This window comes from Engraulis encrasicolus, chromosome 19 (genome assembly GCF_034702125.1).
Source record: "Engraulis encrasicolus isolate BLACKSEA-1 chromosome 19, IST_EnEncr_1.0, whole genome shotgun sequence".
Classification (NCBI taxonomy): domain Eukaryota; kingdom Metazoa; phylum Chordata; class Actinopteri; order Clupeiformes; family Engraulidae; genus Engraulis; species Engraulis encrasicolus.
In genome coordinates this window covers 33,196,816-33,211,815 of record NC_085875.1, presented here as the reverse complement: position 1 = coordinate 33,211,815, position 15,000 = coordinate 33,196,816, and the positions used below count along the sequence as shown (strand labels likewise).

The window sequence follows — 15,000 nt, the reverse complement described above, 5'->3', positions numbered from 1 at the left end:
CGGCCCTCCCCCATCTCTCTCTCCCAATCATTGCCTGTCCGTTCTCCACTGTCCTGTAATAATAAAGGCCGGAAGGCCCCAAAAATTAATTTAAAAAAAAATAGATAAATAAATAAATGGTCATTTTCAACGCAGCTCACCAGTTTGCACATGAAGCGTCCGAAGGGCCAGCGGAAGTCGAGCGCGGTGTCCACGGCCCAGAAGGGCAGCGTCAGCACGAACTGCAGGTCGGTGACGGCCAGCGCCATCACGAAGCAGTCGATGGCCGAGTGCTTGAGGCGGTGGCGCGAGCGCAGCAGGTAAAGCGCCAGCAGATTACCCACGAGCCCCAGGGCACACACCACCAGGTAGACCAGCGCCACCACCACCCGCACCCCTAGAAGACCTCCGACCCCACCGCTCGCCAGCTCCCCGGAGCTCTCCTGGGAGAGGAGCTGCAGCCAGCAGCGCAGCGACAGGTTGCCCGTCTCCAGGGCCTCTTCCAGGGCCACTCCGCACACACCGCCCCCGGACCCCCCTCCACCACCACCACCACCGCCACCGGAGCCTTCTGCCAGCCCCATCCAGCCCCATCCCAGACCCAGCACCGAGCTGTTGTTCCCTGCCATGGCACCGGCACGCACTGCTCCCTGCTCTCCGGTTCTTCTCAGAACATGGACATTGCCACCTGCCTGTGAATGAAATGCGCACGCACACACACACACACACACACACACACACACACACACACACACACACACACACACACACACACACACACACACACACACACACACACACACACATCAACAGCAATTAGGTGAGAGGAAGAGAGTATGCAATTAGGAAAATGTATGTAGGTAGGAAAATGTATGTAATTAGGAGCCATGAGTAACACACACACACACACACACACACACACACACACACACACACACACACACACACACACACACACATACACACACACACACACACACACACACACACACACACACACACACACACACAGTGCAGACAATATGGTTCACAACTGGAACAGCTGGACTAGTCTGCATCCTCCCGCTGCCAACATTGCTATCAATCGAGTACACAGTCTCTGTCTCTCTCTCTCTCTCTCTCTCTCCCCCTCTCTCTCTGTATAACTGTTTATTGGAGAAGATAGGCTATATTAAGCCCACATCGTGTTGTACACTGCCCAGGATCAACAGACCAAGCACTTTACAGGTTGTCCATACCAACAGTTAGTCACGGCAGTCAAATCCATTTTCCATCAGTTTTCCAATTTTCCAACAATCCATTTTCCCACGCACCGTGTTAAGGCTTTCCCAATACACAATACATGTAAACACATGATCTGTTCATCTGTTGTTCAAGAGTGAGCATGACCATGAGAGCTGTCTGTGAACTTCATTGCAATGTCCTGATTTGATCTTGAGTAGCCTTCGTACAATCTCATTGCCAAGGTTTTTATTTAAGTTTATCCCCTCAGTAGGAATTGAAATGAGAATAGATTCTATGATAAAAATGATTCCTCATCTGTCATTCTTTGTCCTCTGTGAGATCAAGGCCAATTTAAGTTAATAGTCTATATATTTATTTTTCTGTCATGTCTACTTTCATCTCCTTGAAGTGTCTCCTAACGGTGATATTTCATGCCAGTGAAATATGTGCTTTCAGACTAGTAGTGTGTGCGCAGCCACGTGTGTGTGTGTGTGTGTGTGTGTGTGTGTGTGTGTGTGTGTGTGTGTGTGTGTGTGTGTGTGTGTGTGTGTGTGTGTGTGTGTGTGTGTGTGTGTTTGACAATGTGGCAATAAATTGTGCCAGAAAATGTTTAGGCTACTCTATGCAAAATTCTGACTGTGGGAGTACAAAGACATTTATGTTAAGTGAAATAGTGACACACTGGTGGTGCATGTTCAATACAATAGCCTACTTGTTAAATAGCACGATACAAGATGAATATTCTTTAATAAATAGTCTAGCCATACCTTCTTCCAAAGGCTAGCTGTCCAGAGAAGCCGTCCTCAGTAATCTTCGCACACTTTCGCGTGTAACCTTTCAACTTATTCGAGGCAGAATACTTCTTCTGTGAGAGTGGTTTTCTTCATAACTCGCCAACGAAACTTCCCTGCACTGTGGTGACACTTTTTTTTTACTCTACGCAATTTGCATTACTCCATACATTTTTAGCTGCTCATGTCCTCCTTTGTGAATGGTTTTGGATGAAGCCGTCTTCTAAATGAAATGCAGTCCGTTCCTCGCCTTGTCACCCGAATGAGCTCGAAGAGAAGCGGCGGCGATTTTATAGCCAGCGCGCGCTCTGCACGTGCAAGCTTCATACACAGCGCACACAGCTACAACACTTCCCCATGGGTGATACCACTAGGCTACGCCATACAGCTAATAAATAGCCTATAGAATAGGTGAGTTCTAGATTCAGAAATGTAATTAACATCCTCCCCAAAGAAGGAGCCTTCAGCCTCCCCCTGATTTAATGGAAAACCGTTGAAATTCCGATGTCAGGAAAAACCTTATTGCCTATCAAGTTTGTAAGTTTATCATAGGCCAATTTTAGCTTATTTTTTTAGCCTTGATAATTAAAACGAGCTTTCAGCCTAGGGTAGCCTACATCTCTATAGTGAATATAGCCTAAATAACGAAGACTGGTGTTTGTAGACTAGGCTACAAGATTTAGCCAGATGAATCATCATGCAGGACGGAGGTAAATGTATGTTGGCTGTGTGAGAAGAACCTTAAAGCGAAAAAAATGTGGGCAACTTAAAGTGGTAAATATTAATGTAGGTATTAGGCCTACATCTGTTAACAACAGCAAAGGAACATTGTCCACCGACCCAGCAACGCCTAGCCTACTTATTTTCCCCCATTCTAAAATATTCTGCACACGCGCACGCACTCTCTTTCCAGAATTAATTCATGGAATGACTTTTCAAGAATGAATCCGAAATGTGAATGGCTAACGCAGGGCAGGCTGCAGGGATGGTGCTGCAATATGGACACCTTAGGTGAGATGAGACGCATGAATATAGGCTCTCAGCTCTCAGGGAACTTCAATAAGGTGTGAAAATGTATGACTGATTTTAATCTTAACCAGCACCAGCAGCAACAGGTTCTCGCTCCTCACCCATCCCACATCCTCATGCACTTGCGGCTGAATACCTTAAGGGAAAGCAAAAGCCGAAAGTCCAATTGGGAAACTCCCATTGTCATTGTGACACAGCACTCCACAGCACACGAGTAAATACTGCACACAACGAAATTGCATTTATGCCTCACCCGTGCAAGGGGGCAGCCCTCAATGGCGCCCCAAGGGAGCAATGCAGTGGGACAGTACCATGCACAGGGTACCTCATGAGGAGGATGGGGGAGAGCACTGGTTAATTACTCCCCCCACCAACCTGGCAAGTCGGGAGTAGAACCAGCAACCTTTGGGATACAAGTCTGATGCCCTAACCACTTACCCATGACTGCCCTTCATCCTTCTGAAGACCTTCATCAGAATCCAAATCAACTCCCTAATGTATCTGCTTTCATGTGAAAGGGGAAGGCGATTCACTTTCTTGCTGATTGACATACCAGCTGTCTACACGAGAGAAGCAGGGAAATGCTCTCTCTCTCTCTCTCTCTCTCTCTCTCTCTCTCTCTCTCTCTCTCTCTCTCTCTCTCTCTCTCTCTGTCTCTGTATGGCACGCATGAATAAAAGTCGTATTGCTGCTCAAGTGTGTGTTTGCACATTGAGATGTCTTGTGTTTGTGTAGAGCATGCATCCATGGTTTTGTGCTGTGTGTGTGGCAAATCAAACGGGTTACTCTCTCTCTCTCCCTCTTTGTGTGTGTGTGTGTGTGTGTGTGTGTGTGTGTGTGTGTGTGTGTGTGTGTGTGTTACTGTGTAGGGGACAATTCTTGAAGCATTATAATTCCACTTTATGCCCCTGCGTGAACAAGTCAGAAAATTACCATATGGATGACACCCAACACGTGCCCATGTCACCTAATGAATATTTCCCTCAGTCTCTCACTGCTTGGATTTAATTAAATGAAACTTATATACAGATGAAACTTAACCCTACTGTTATCCTCAGATTTAGGTTACATCTGTGATCCTTGGGGTCATTTTCACCCCAGCCACTTCTACTGCTTCTACTGTCTACAAAATCAGTAGAAGCAAAAACTTTTGCACTGGTTTATGCCTCAGATATTTACTGTTGCTCTGTTAGAGACATAAAAAGCCCTTTAGATAACTCCTAGCACCCCCACACACAGCCCACACACAAAACTAATCCATGACTAGGCGAAAATGTGCAACAACTGCCCAAAAGTTGCCTTGAATTAGTTTTGCCCCTCGTCCACATCATACATATTGTTAGTTATCAGAGCACTAAATAAAGCAAAATGTTCTGTTCTAAATAACTTATGTTCATGTATTTTACATAATCTAGACAGATTGGAACATGTATTAGCAAAATATGGTTGTTCCATTTATGTTTAATACATTTAAAACAATTTGGGGTCAAATTGACCCCAATGAACACAGATGTAAACAAAACGTGTACAGCACTTAGGGAAAACATTTTTGTGGAAATTTCACTTTTTTCACATTGACCCCATATATTTAGCAAAAGTCATCAAAGATGAAGCAAAAGAATTATGTACTTCATGTATTTTTCAGACGTTAAACTTTGAATGGGGTCAAATAGACCCCAAGGATAACAGGAGGGTTAAGTAATTACTTCTGGCAAAACATGGGGATTAATGCAAAAAACTGTCCTTGTTTTGTGCTTTTGGAGTAGGCTATATTGAACTGCCTCTGTGTATGAAATACTGTACAAATAAACTGGCCTTCTCCTCTGCACACGCATGAGTACGTGCTCTGTGCTTTGCATGTGAAAATTCTCCATATGAACCCTAGCTTTCCTTTAAAGAGGTCGTTAGATGTGTTTTTACGCCAGGGCCTGCTCAAGCAGCGTGACATCAGCCAATCAGAAGCCTCCATTGCACGCACCATTGACTCTGTGAATGACAGCAGCTGACATTACCACATCACAGCAAACCCATTATCATATCCTAGTAGACCATCACCGTATCCCAGCAACCTGCACTATGCGCTCCTCCTCACAGGTGCTGCTACTGCAGTGAAGAGATCCGCTTTTCAGCCCTGGTGGGTTCCTAGGTGTTGGTATGGGGTTCTTGCTAGCGCTTGGATTCTTGGTTGGGTGTTTCTCTTCTTTTCATTCTGACTTTTGGTCCTCTGGTACAGGGTAGGCGGCACCAATGGTACTTACTCTTAACTGAAAAGACTCAACTATACATTATGACCTCACAGCAGATTAAGACCATGACCATGGCCATGACAACTTTGGTGACAGTAAGGCTCTGCACAAAGGGGTTAAACCACCCCAGCACAATACATACAATGTAATAAGGACCCAATTCTGGGATCCCTCTCTCCCTGGGCCCGGGACAACTGTCCCCTTTGTCAGAAACGATAGGCCTATTTGTGTTGTTCTTTGCCTGACTAGAAGCAACGCTGAAGGTGTCGCGTCACTAGGAGGGCACGGCCTGACTACAGCAGCCCTGCACTCTGCTCCAGGTGCATCATGAAGAAGGAGGAGAGGAGGAGAAGGGTGACAAGACAGACGAGACATGCCAGAGAAACACAACACAGTCGTCTGACATTTGGAAATGTCATGCCACAACTTTGGCATGCCATATCAAGAGTGCACAACGATGTGCACTGCTTCACTGTGATTGTGCGTGTGTGTGTCTTTGTTCTTTGTGTGTGTGTGTGTGTGTGTGTGTGTGTGTGTGTGTGTGTGTGTGTGTGTGTGTGTGTGTGTGTGTGTGTGTTTGTGTTTGTGTGTGTGTGTGTGTGTGTGTACGTGCGTGTGCGCGCTTGTGTGTGTGCGTGTGTGTGTGTGAGAGGGAGGACACCGGGACAGTGATGGAAAGGCATCAGGAGAAGCATGCTAGCCAGGCTGTGCCCTCCCAACACCTTCAGCGTTGCTTCTAGTCAGGCCAAGAGCAATACAAATATCGTTTCTGAGCTCCCGAAAAATCGGGAACTCCTCCCACTTTGTCGGGAAGCAAACAACCATTAGCAAACTAAGGGAGGAGGGGAAATATTAATTGGTATGCTCAGACCAAGACTTGAAGAGATTTGAAAGTCGATGATAATCAGGCTAGAAGCATGCATGTGTGAGGGTTAAATAAAGTATGAAGGGTTCGGATGCAAAATCCTCTACAGTATAAAAGTCAACTCAAAAAATGGGCTATATTTCTAAGAATGTAGTCAACTTAAAAATCTTAGTTTTTTAAGGCTTTACTTTGTTGTACTTGATACTAATATTTACGTTGTTCTCTGATTGAGATTAATTTGGAGAAAACACACGTTTTGTTAAAAACGAAAGTTCAAGAGAAGCGTAATGAAATTTGGCATGCCTAATTTACCACATGCAATCTGTTCTCCACTCAACTGTCATTCGCCTGAATTCGGCGCAAAAAGATAGGCACGCCTGTTTAACCAGCTGCATCTCATTCTCTGCTAAGCCGTCATTTGGTGGAATTTCAATGCACCGGAATTTGGAACGCCCCTTAATTAACTATACAGCATTTATTCTACGCTCACCTGTCTCCAGTCAGAAATTGTATTTCTCGCTCGCACCCACAACCTCCCCTTTCGCCTCCCTTCCGCCGCTGTTCGATCGATTCGTCAGGTGTCTTGCCCTAGCTTCCTTCCAGTTCACCTTGCTCCTTGCTCTCCAACCATCATCTGCCGGGGGGTGTCCACTCAGAGTTCAAACATATCTGCGGACGCAGATACTGCCCGAGTTCTCAGAGGTGCCCCGTACTCCCGAGCTCGAGAATGTTTGCTGCATAGACATTTCTCGCCCGTGGCAGTACTTCAGCACCAATATGCTACGTAATCTATCTCAGCTTTTTGAGTGCAGTGGTCCCTGCGGACCCCGTGAAGCAATTTGATGATCAGCCACTCTCCACGATCACGAGAAGTCCGTTCTCCAGCGAGAACGAAGATGTATGCATACATGCTTAATCCAAATTTCAGAGAGTGAACTAATGAAATGCTGTTTAAAAATGGAAAATGTACAGATTGCTGCGATGGCTTTTAGAGGGTTGTGCATCTGAACTCTTCATTATGTCTCAATAAATTCACACAACAGGAGTACTCAAAAAGCAAGCACTCAAGACCGTTTTAATAGCATTTGGCACAGCAGGTAACACAGGTGTCTCAATGAGGGACGCAATGGACCAACACAGCTCATAAACTACTGTACCTACTGTACAACCCCCAACGATCAACACCTGGAACATCATGAACTTCTCCTATGGTGTCTATGTGTGTGTGTGTGTGTGTGTGTGTGTGTGTGTGTGTGTGTGTGTGTGTGTGTGTGTGTGTGTGTGTGTGTGTGTGTGATGAGTCTCCTCCAGTTGCACACTATGCTAATCAAGCCAAACCCACTTGAGAGCGGGTGACTCTCTCTCTCTCTCTATAACACACTCACTCACACTGTAGGTGCTCTCATGTCCATCTGAGGGCATATTGAAACCTTAATTCATGCCTGGATCACAAAAGGCAATAAAGTTCTTCATTTTACAAGAGGATCTTATCTGATGTATCACGTGTGTTGATGAATGATTATGTAGATACTATGTGTCATTTCAATAGTAATGAAATTGGAGTTTTTTGCTCCTTTCTTTTCAAGTAATATGGAATTTTGCCAGGGATTCCAGGCAATCTAGTTCACACTCAAATCACCTTCTACTCTCTCACAATAATTGTGTGTGTGTGTGTGTGTGTGTGTGTGTGTGTGTGTGTGTGTGTGTGTGTGTGTGCGCGCGCGCGCTCGTGCGTGCGCACGCATGCGTGCATGCACGCCCATGTGCATGTGTACCTCATACACTCTCTACAGCCCAGTCTATACAGTGAGTGTGTGTGTGTGTGTGTGTGTGTGTGTGTGTGTGTGTGTGTGTGTGTGTGTGTGTGTGTGTGTGTGTGTGTGTGTGTGTGTGTGTGTGTGTGTGTGTGTGTACATGAGTGTGTGCATATGTGCACTCTCTGCACATTTTATTTATGCAGGAAGGTCCCATATATATTACAGACACATCTCATCTTCAGTGCATGACGTCCTGGATTTGGGGAAGGTTGTTTGTTTATTAATGTGAAAATGTGTGTATTGTATGTCTCAGGTGTATCAATTAGTGTTTTTATTCTGATAGGCTTGAGACTCGTAGCAGTAAAAAGTAGGTGGCTAGAATAGATATTTCACAACACACACACACACACACACACACACACACACACACACACACACACACACACACACACACACACATACAGACAGACACACACAGACAGACACACACAGACACACAACACAAGTACGTACTGTATGGGTAGGACCAGTGAAGATGTCAGAGGGGTTGAACTGTAATGAATAAACTATAAAGTTGCACTTCACACAAGAGAATTCAAGGACTTTCTAAGTCTCACGCAACCGCACTACGGGTTCTCCCGAAGGACGGACAGACTGCGGAAGTCCTTTTTGTCCCCAGGGCCATACAGCTATTCAGCACCTCACCAAAGGAGATGAGCATGGTGGACTGGAGGACTTAATGAATCTACTTCTACACACTTATGCACCATCATGTGGCTGTCCCTTTTGGGGACCTGTTTACACATTTAGATTTCTGGTATTTTGATAAACAGATATCTCCTTCCCTCCGCTTTCCAAAATATGCTGCCGAGCACAATGATCATGCTAAACCTGAGGCTGGTGGTGAAAGGAGAAGGTGGAAGCCATTTAAGTTTGTCGTTTTCTCTGTTTACAAGCAAATTGTGTCGAAAGTCACAAAAGAAAGGAAGCATCTCAGTTTTCAAAAATATGCTTGTGCAGTGCGTCATAATACCCCAAAGGATCTTCTGCATTATCCAGGACAGCTTACCATACACATGTAACTCAACATATTACTACGCACTGCGACCCCCTTGGGAGCGCGAACTCGCCACCCCGTCAATGGGAGTCACAGCAGAATACCGCTAGACTAAAGGGCTAGTCTGATAACCCAACGCTACCGATACTATATATATGACGCTTCGAGAGGGAGGTTTACTAAGGCTCCACGCCAAATCTACTAGTTAGCCTCCGTTACACACAGTAAAAAATGAGGTGTCAAAAGTAAAAGTAGAAGTAAAAAAAAGAAACACAGTTTCCTTCCAACACAAGTAACTTATCTGAGTAACCAGTAGACCTGTCTACTTGTCTTAAGATCAGCTAACTCTGCACTGGTTGGATCAAGTTTGTGGTGGGTCCTTCTTAGGTTTTCAGTGTTTTCAGTAACAACACAGTCTAGCTACCTCATTAGGTACAATGGAGTAAATGGTGCAATAGCGTCATGAGCCAGTGTTGTAATTACACCACAAAAGTACTTTTACTTTTACTATTGACACCTCTGCTAGCTTACCAGCTGCTTTGACCTGTAGTGAGTATATGTGTGTGGCTAAGACTTATCATCTACTAGCCGGATTGGCTAGTGGGGAAAAAAGTTCATCTATAGCCCTGTGTGTGTGCGTGTGTGTGTGTGTGTGTGTGTGTGTGTGTGTGTGTGTGTGTGTGTGTGTGTGTGTGTGTGTGTGTGTGTGTGTGTGTGTGTGTGTGTGTGTGTGTGTGTGTGTGTGTGCATGAGGATATCAGCATTTTATAAAAGGCTAAGATGAATCTGTCAAATCCATTCCATCCCTCACTATCGCACAAAGATAAGCAGACAGGAGCAGACCATCGATCAGTGTATGTTAGTGTGTGTGAGAAGGGAATAGAACATCTCCACAGCCATGAACACTGTGTGTGTGTGTGTGTGTGTGTGTATGTGTGTGTGTGTGTGTGCGCGTGTCCGTGTGTGTGTGTGTGTGTGTGTGTGTGTGTATGTGTGTGTGTGTGTGTGTGTGTGTGTGTGTGTGTGTGTGTGTGTGTGTGTGTGTGTGTGTGTGTGTGTGTGTGTGTGTGTGTGTGTGACAGAGGGGGTCAGGGACAGGCACAGACGGTTAAGGAGGATGACAGATTGTTGTCTATGATTGACTGACAGAACTGGGCGCACGATATGATACTCTTTATATCTTTGTGTGTGTGTGTGTGTGTTTATTTGATTCCTCACTCATTCTCTCTTGCTCTATCACTTCCCCTCTCTCTCTCTCTCTCTCTCTCTCTCTCTCTCTCTCTCTCTCTCTCTCTCTCTCTCTCTCTCTCTCTCTCTCTCTCTCTCTCTCTCTCTCACACACACACACACACACACACACACACACACACACACACACACACACACACACACACACTCACTCACTGGATGAACAGCAAGTAATTGTTCATCTGAGGTGTGTGTGTGTGTGTGTGTGTGTGTGTGTGTGTGTGTGTGTGTGTGTGTGTGTGTGTGTGTGTGTGTGTGTGTGTGTGTGTGTGTGTGTGTGTGTGTGAATCAAATCAATAGTGTGCACACACACACACACACACACACACACACACACACACACTCACTCACTGGATGAACAGCAAGTAATTGTTCATCTGAGGTGTGTGTGTGTGTGTGTGTGTGTGTGTGTGTGTGTGTGTGTGTGTGTGTGTGTGTGTGTGTGTTTGTATGCGTGCGTGCGTGCGTGCGTGCGTGCGTGCGTGCGTGCGTGCGTGCGTGCGTGCGTGCGTGTTTAACACATTAAAGGTTGATGGGATTGGCCTCAATTTGTCATTCAGCCAAACGGAGAGCCAGGAGCATTCTGAGGGGCAGACATGGCTCTCATCTATCCAAGTGTCCTGTGGGCCATATCCGGCCCAACCCCACGCCTGCGTCTGTGACCTGAAATATTTAAGCAGCTTGTATATGTGGGGGATCAACACATTCCGATTGGTTTCCTCCAAACTGCCTCACTGATCATTACCATGAAGTGAACTGAATTTCACCTTACTCCATGTATGGCCCTCTTGACAGGCTGCTGCTTCTGCTCATCAAACTTCTGCATAGCATCTTACTTACTTACTCTTGACACCTTCATTTCCCCCTTGGATCAATAAATTATTGACTCTACTCTTAGAGTACTACTCTACTGTAGATGGGGTCGCTGGCAGGCCTATTCACTATTTGCTGAAAATACTCAACTACATCATATTAACAACATCGCTATGACATTACTGTGAGTAACAGATTAAGACATCAAGCCATTACAATTTTGGTGACAATAAGGTTATAACATGGCCTCTTAGTCTGTGCTAAGGGGTTAATGCAGAGCTCATTTGTCATTACATTACTACTTTTGCCACTTTTGCTGTTTGCGGTATGGTTGAAGGTAAAGATTGTGCACATCCCAGGAAAAGGTGCAGGACAAAGGCTGACTGTAGTTTCAGAGTGAGATGTCCACACACTTAAAATCCTTTTTGTTTTCTTTTATTATTTCATGGCCATGAAATAATAAAATAAAACAAAAAGGATTTTAAGCGTGCGGACCTCTCACTCTGAAACCACTGTTTTCGGTATGAGTATCAAGTGCCCAAAGTTTCTATTGTGAAAGTGTCTGGTTAAACCGTCATCATTGGGACAAATCAGATGTGCCCATACCCATACGACCTGTGATAATGCACAAAGTTTCGATTCTCAAGGTAGTCTGACCAGGTACACTATCTCATTTCAAACTGAGGATAGAGGATCAATCCATTTTGAGCATCACCGATGTCTCAACGTATACAGAACTTTGCAATTGAGCGTTTGTGTCATGCCAGTCATCTTATCTCATGCTGTTGCACATTTAAATGAAACACTGCAGTCTGACAGATTATACAGCTCTCTTTTAATTCTGAGAATTCACACAATTTTTAGTCATGCATATACAGTAATGGCATATCATACAGAGTTGTCAGTCATCCTCTTTATAAAGAGTTCTTTTACAAAGTCCACATATCTCAAAACATTTTTAAACAAAGTTTTCAGGCTTTTCAATCCAATAGTGCTTATAAGGTACTCCAGTTATATTCTCCAAAGTTACAAAGTTTTCAACCATGTACTCTGAGGTTTTTTTTCCACAAAGTTCTGGCGCTTAATCTGAAAGCTTCAAATATCTGCCATATTTGCAGCGAGATCATACATCTCCCTGACACGTTGACAGATGGCGCAGAGTTCTCAATCATACTGAGAGTTTTCTTTGTTAAATACACTGTACGTACTGTACATCAGCCTCTCCACATTGTACAGTTGCATAAGGCTGTAGTAGACATCGAAGGGCTTTAGTGTGGTAGCAAGTAGACCTATCATCTTTGGACCTTTGTGATAACCACATGCAGGGAAGCCGACAAGGGGGGTTCAAAGTGGTCAGTTGTCCCGGGCCCTGGGAAAGAAGGGGCCCAGAATTGGGTCCTCATGACATTGTATGTATTGGTTGCGGGGGCCCTGTCAAATGACTTTGTCCCAGGCCCTGTGAAATCAGTCAGGTGCCCTGACCACATGCCATATAATACCACAGGCCAGCATGACACCAGTGCTAGCAAAGATGTTTCTGTGGCAACAGGCGAGCTCTAAAGAATACAGTGTCCTTCTGCTATATCCATGGAGGGAATCCAATCTATTACCCAATGTGACTCGTAGATACACATATGTACCTTTTGATTTTTGATTCGGGAAGGCCTATTTCCTGATTTATAACAGTGTATTTAGAAGAAGCCATCTCTCCTGAGGTAATATCAATCTGAAGTAGATCTACAATCTACTTAAGTCTTGTAAATGCTATCATTATAGCTGATGGGCATTTCACAATTTATCTCTCAATATACACTGTCACAAAGCCTTCACTTGAGAGACTTGGCAAATGTACTTTTTGATTCAGGAATGCTTTTATTTCCCTATTTAAGATGGTGTATTTACATGTCACCTCTCCTGTTTTCCCCAGTGAGGCAATCGCAATCTCTAATAGTTCTACAATGTTGAAAAAACATTGTAAATGTGCCGGCCATTTCACTTTTTACCCCTCAATCCACCATCTCAAACGCCTTCACTTGAGAGTCTGAAGTACACATACGACTCACTTCAGGTAGGGCAGACAGACAGTACATGCTCGACTCCCATTGTGCAGAATAAATTCTTTGACTAGGTTGCCATAGGTAGTCTAGTCTCTGCTTCCCCCATCTCTATTTGTCGTCATGATGGCCGCTCCAGGCGATGGCCCCGCCTCTCTGCCCCGTGTGGCCGGTGATTGGGTCGTGGGGGTGCGCGTGGTGGTCAGGGTGGCCGGTGATTGGGTCGTGTGGGTGCGCGTGGAGGTCAGGGTGAGTGGTGGGCACCAGGTGGTTGTCCAGGTTACTGTGGTTGCGCTCGGCAACATGTGTGCCCAGGTCCATGTCGGCATACAGCCTGGCTGTAGAGGGAGCCTTCGGTAGCAGGGTGGCTGCAGCACCCAACTCTACCTTCAGGGGGAGCGGAGGGGAGAAGGCAGGTACCTCCACCACCGAGCGCAGGGACCGGGAGTGAACTGTAGAAGGGTGGTATGACAAAAAAAATAGTCCATTAGAAGTGTTTTACAGTTAAACCCTTAAGGCATGGCCCCTGTTATACATTTGGTGAGACCAGAATGGCAACGACCTAGACATAATGCTTCCTTGAACGACTCTGCCCTGATGAAAGCCATATGGCTGAAACACGCCATTTTTAATGACTCAAATACGATTTATCCATTATATTAAAGAGTGCCTTGGATACTTCCGTTTCATTTCATCTTCAGTTTCATCTTTTTTATGACCACCACAGACCACATTTAGCATACACTTCAAGACATCCAAACCTACTCTTTTGTTCTGTTTGTAAAATGTAATGTTAACGTAATGTGTAAGTAGTGTAGTGCTATGGTACAGTAGTTAAGTCTTTTCCATGGCTGGTGGAGGCTACAGACATGATGAAATAGACTGGTTACAATTTAAATTTGAATCCATGCTGCAGAATGTTCGGATACTGAGGTAGAAAAGGCAGCCGTGTGTCCCTCTGACTGTGTCTGTGAGAATTTTGTATATTTATTAGTGATTGGTGATCTCTCTCTCTCTCTCTCTCCTCTCTCTCTCTCTCTCTCTCTCTCTCTCTCTCTCTCTCTCTCTCTCTGTGTACTGTACTGACCGTGGGTTGAGCTGACGTCTGCGGCTCTGCTGCGTGACAGGGGCTTTAAGCTGGGGAACAGGATCAGAGAGAAGGACAGCAGTAACACCTAGAGAGAGAGAGAGAGAGAGAGAGAGAGAGAGAGAGAGGGAGAGGGAGAGGGAGAGAGAGAGAGAGAGTTAATGGGCATGTTAATATGTAATGTACGATACAGAGAGATGAATACTTGCATGAACACAGGTACGCATCTGTTTTACGGGGGTTGCATATAAAAGTCATGTACACGAGGAGATGTTAGTGCGTACCTATCAGTGTGTGTGTGTGTGTGTGTGTGTGTGTGTGTGTGTGTGTGTGTGTGTGTGTGTGTGTGTGTGTGTGTGTGTGTGTGTGCGTGTGTGTGTGTGGAAGGAGGAGGTTGGTGTGAGTGTGTGTATGTGAATGAATGAATTTTTAATTTTGAGATATTTTTTCCCTCATTGAGATGCCTGGTGTGTCATGTAGTCTAATGTGCAATGCGTGACAGTGGGCCTGCCTGTCAGTCAACTAGTGCGTGCCTGTGTGCTTACAGCATGTGCCTGCGTGTGATATGCCTGCATGCGTCATAGGTGTGTGTGAGTGAACTGTAATCACACCGCTCATTTAGTGAAGGGGGTAGTTAATGTGTGTAATTAATGTCTAATTATTGTGTGTGTGCTTGTGTGTGTGTGTGTGTGTGCATGCATGCATGTGTGTGTGCGTGCGTGTGAAGAAGCTCTCCAATGGTTCCGAGAAGACGATAAGAGACTGCCAGATGCTGCCAGGTGGTGACAGCTAATCTAACAAAAAGACTCTTCATAGAATATGTACTTCATTTGTTACTGAGTATCACAGG

At 45.1% G+C, this 15,000-nt stretch overlaps 2 protein-coding genes across 2 annotated transcripts in view; both read right to left on the bottom strand.

Moving 5' to 3' along the window:
• The window catches only part of LOC134469847 (relaxin-3 receptor 1-like), a 6,996-nt gene extending 6,388 nt beyond the window's left edge, over nucleotides 1–608 (bottom strand). Inside the window, exon 1 of the mRNA XM_063223874.1 lies at nucleotides 141–608. Within this exon, the coding sequence (XP_063079944.1) occupies nucleotides 141–608 (468 nt within the window). The remainder of the gene's footprint in view (nucleotides 1–140) is intronic.
• Nucleotides 609–11,842: 11,234 nt separating this feature from the next.
• The window catches only part of creb3l3b (cAMP responsive element binding protein 3-like 3b), a 26,032-nt gene continuing 22,874 nt past the window's right edge, over nucleotides 11,843–15,000 (bottom strand). Inside the window, exons 10-11 of the mRNA XM_063184171.1 lie at nucleotides 14,151–14,238; nucleotides 11,843–13,515 (exon numbers count right to left, since the gene is read on the bottom strand). Of these exons, the coding sequence (XP_063040241.1) occupies nucleotides 13,175–13,515; nucleotides 14,151–14,238 (429 nt within the window). The 3' untranslated portion in view covers nucleotides 11,843–13,174. The remainder of the gene's footprint in view (nucleotides 13,516–14,150; nucleotides 14,239–15,000) is intronic.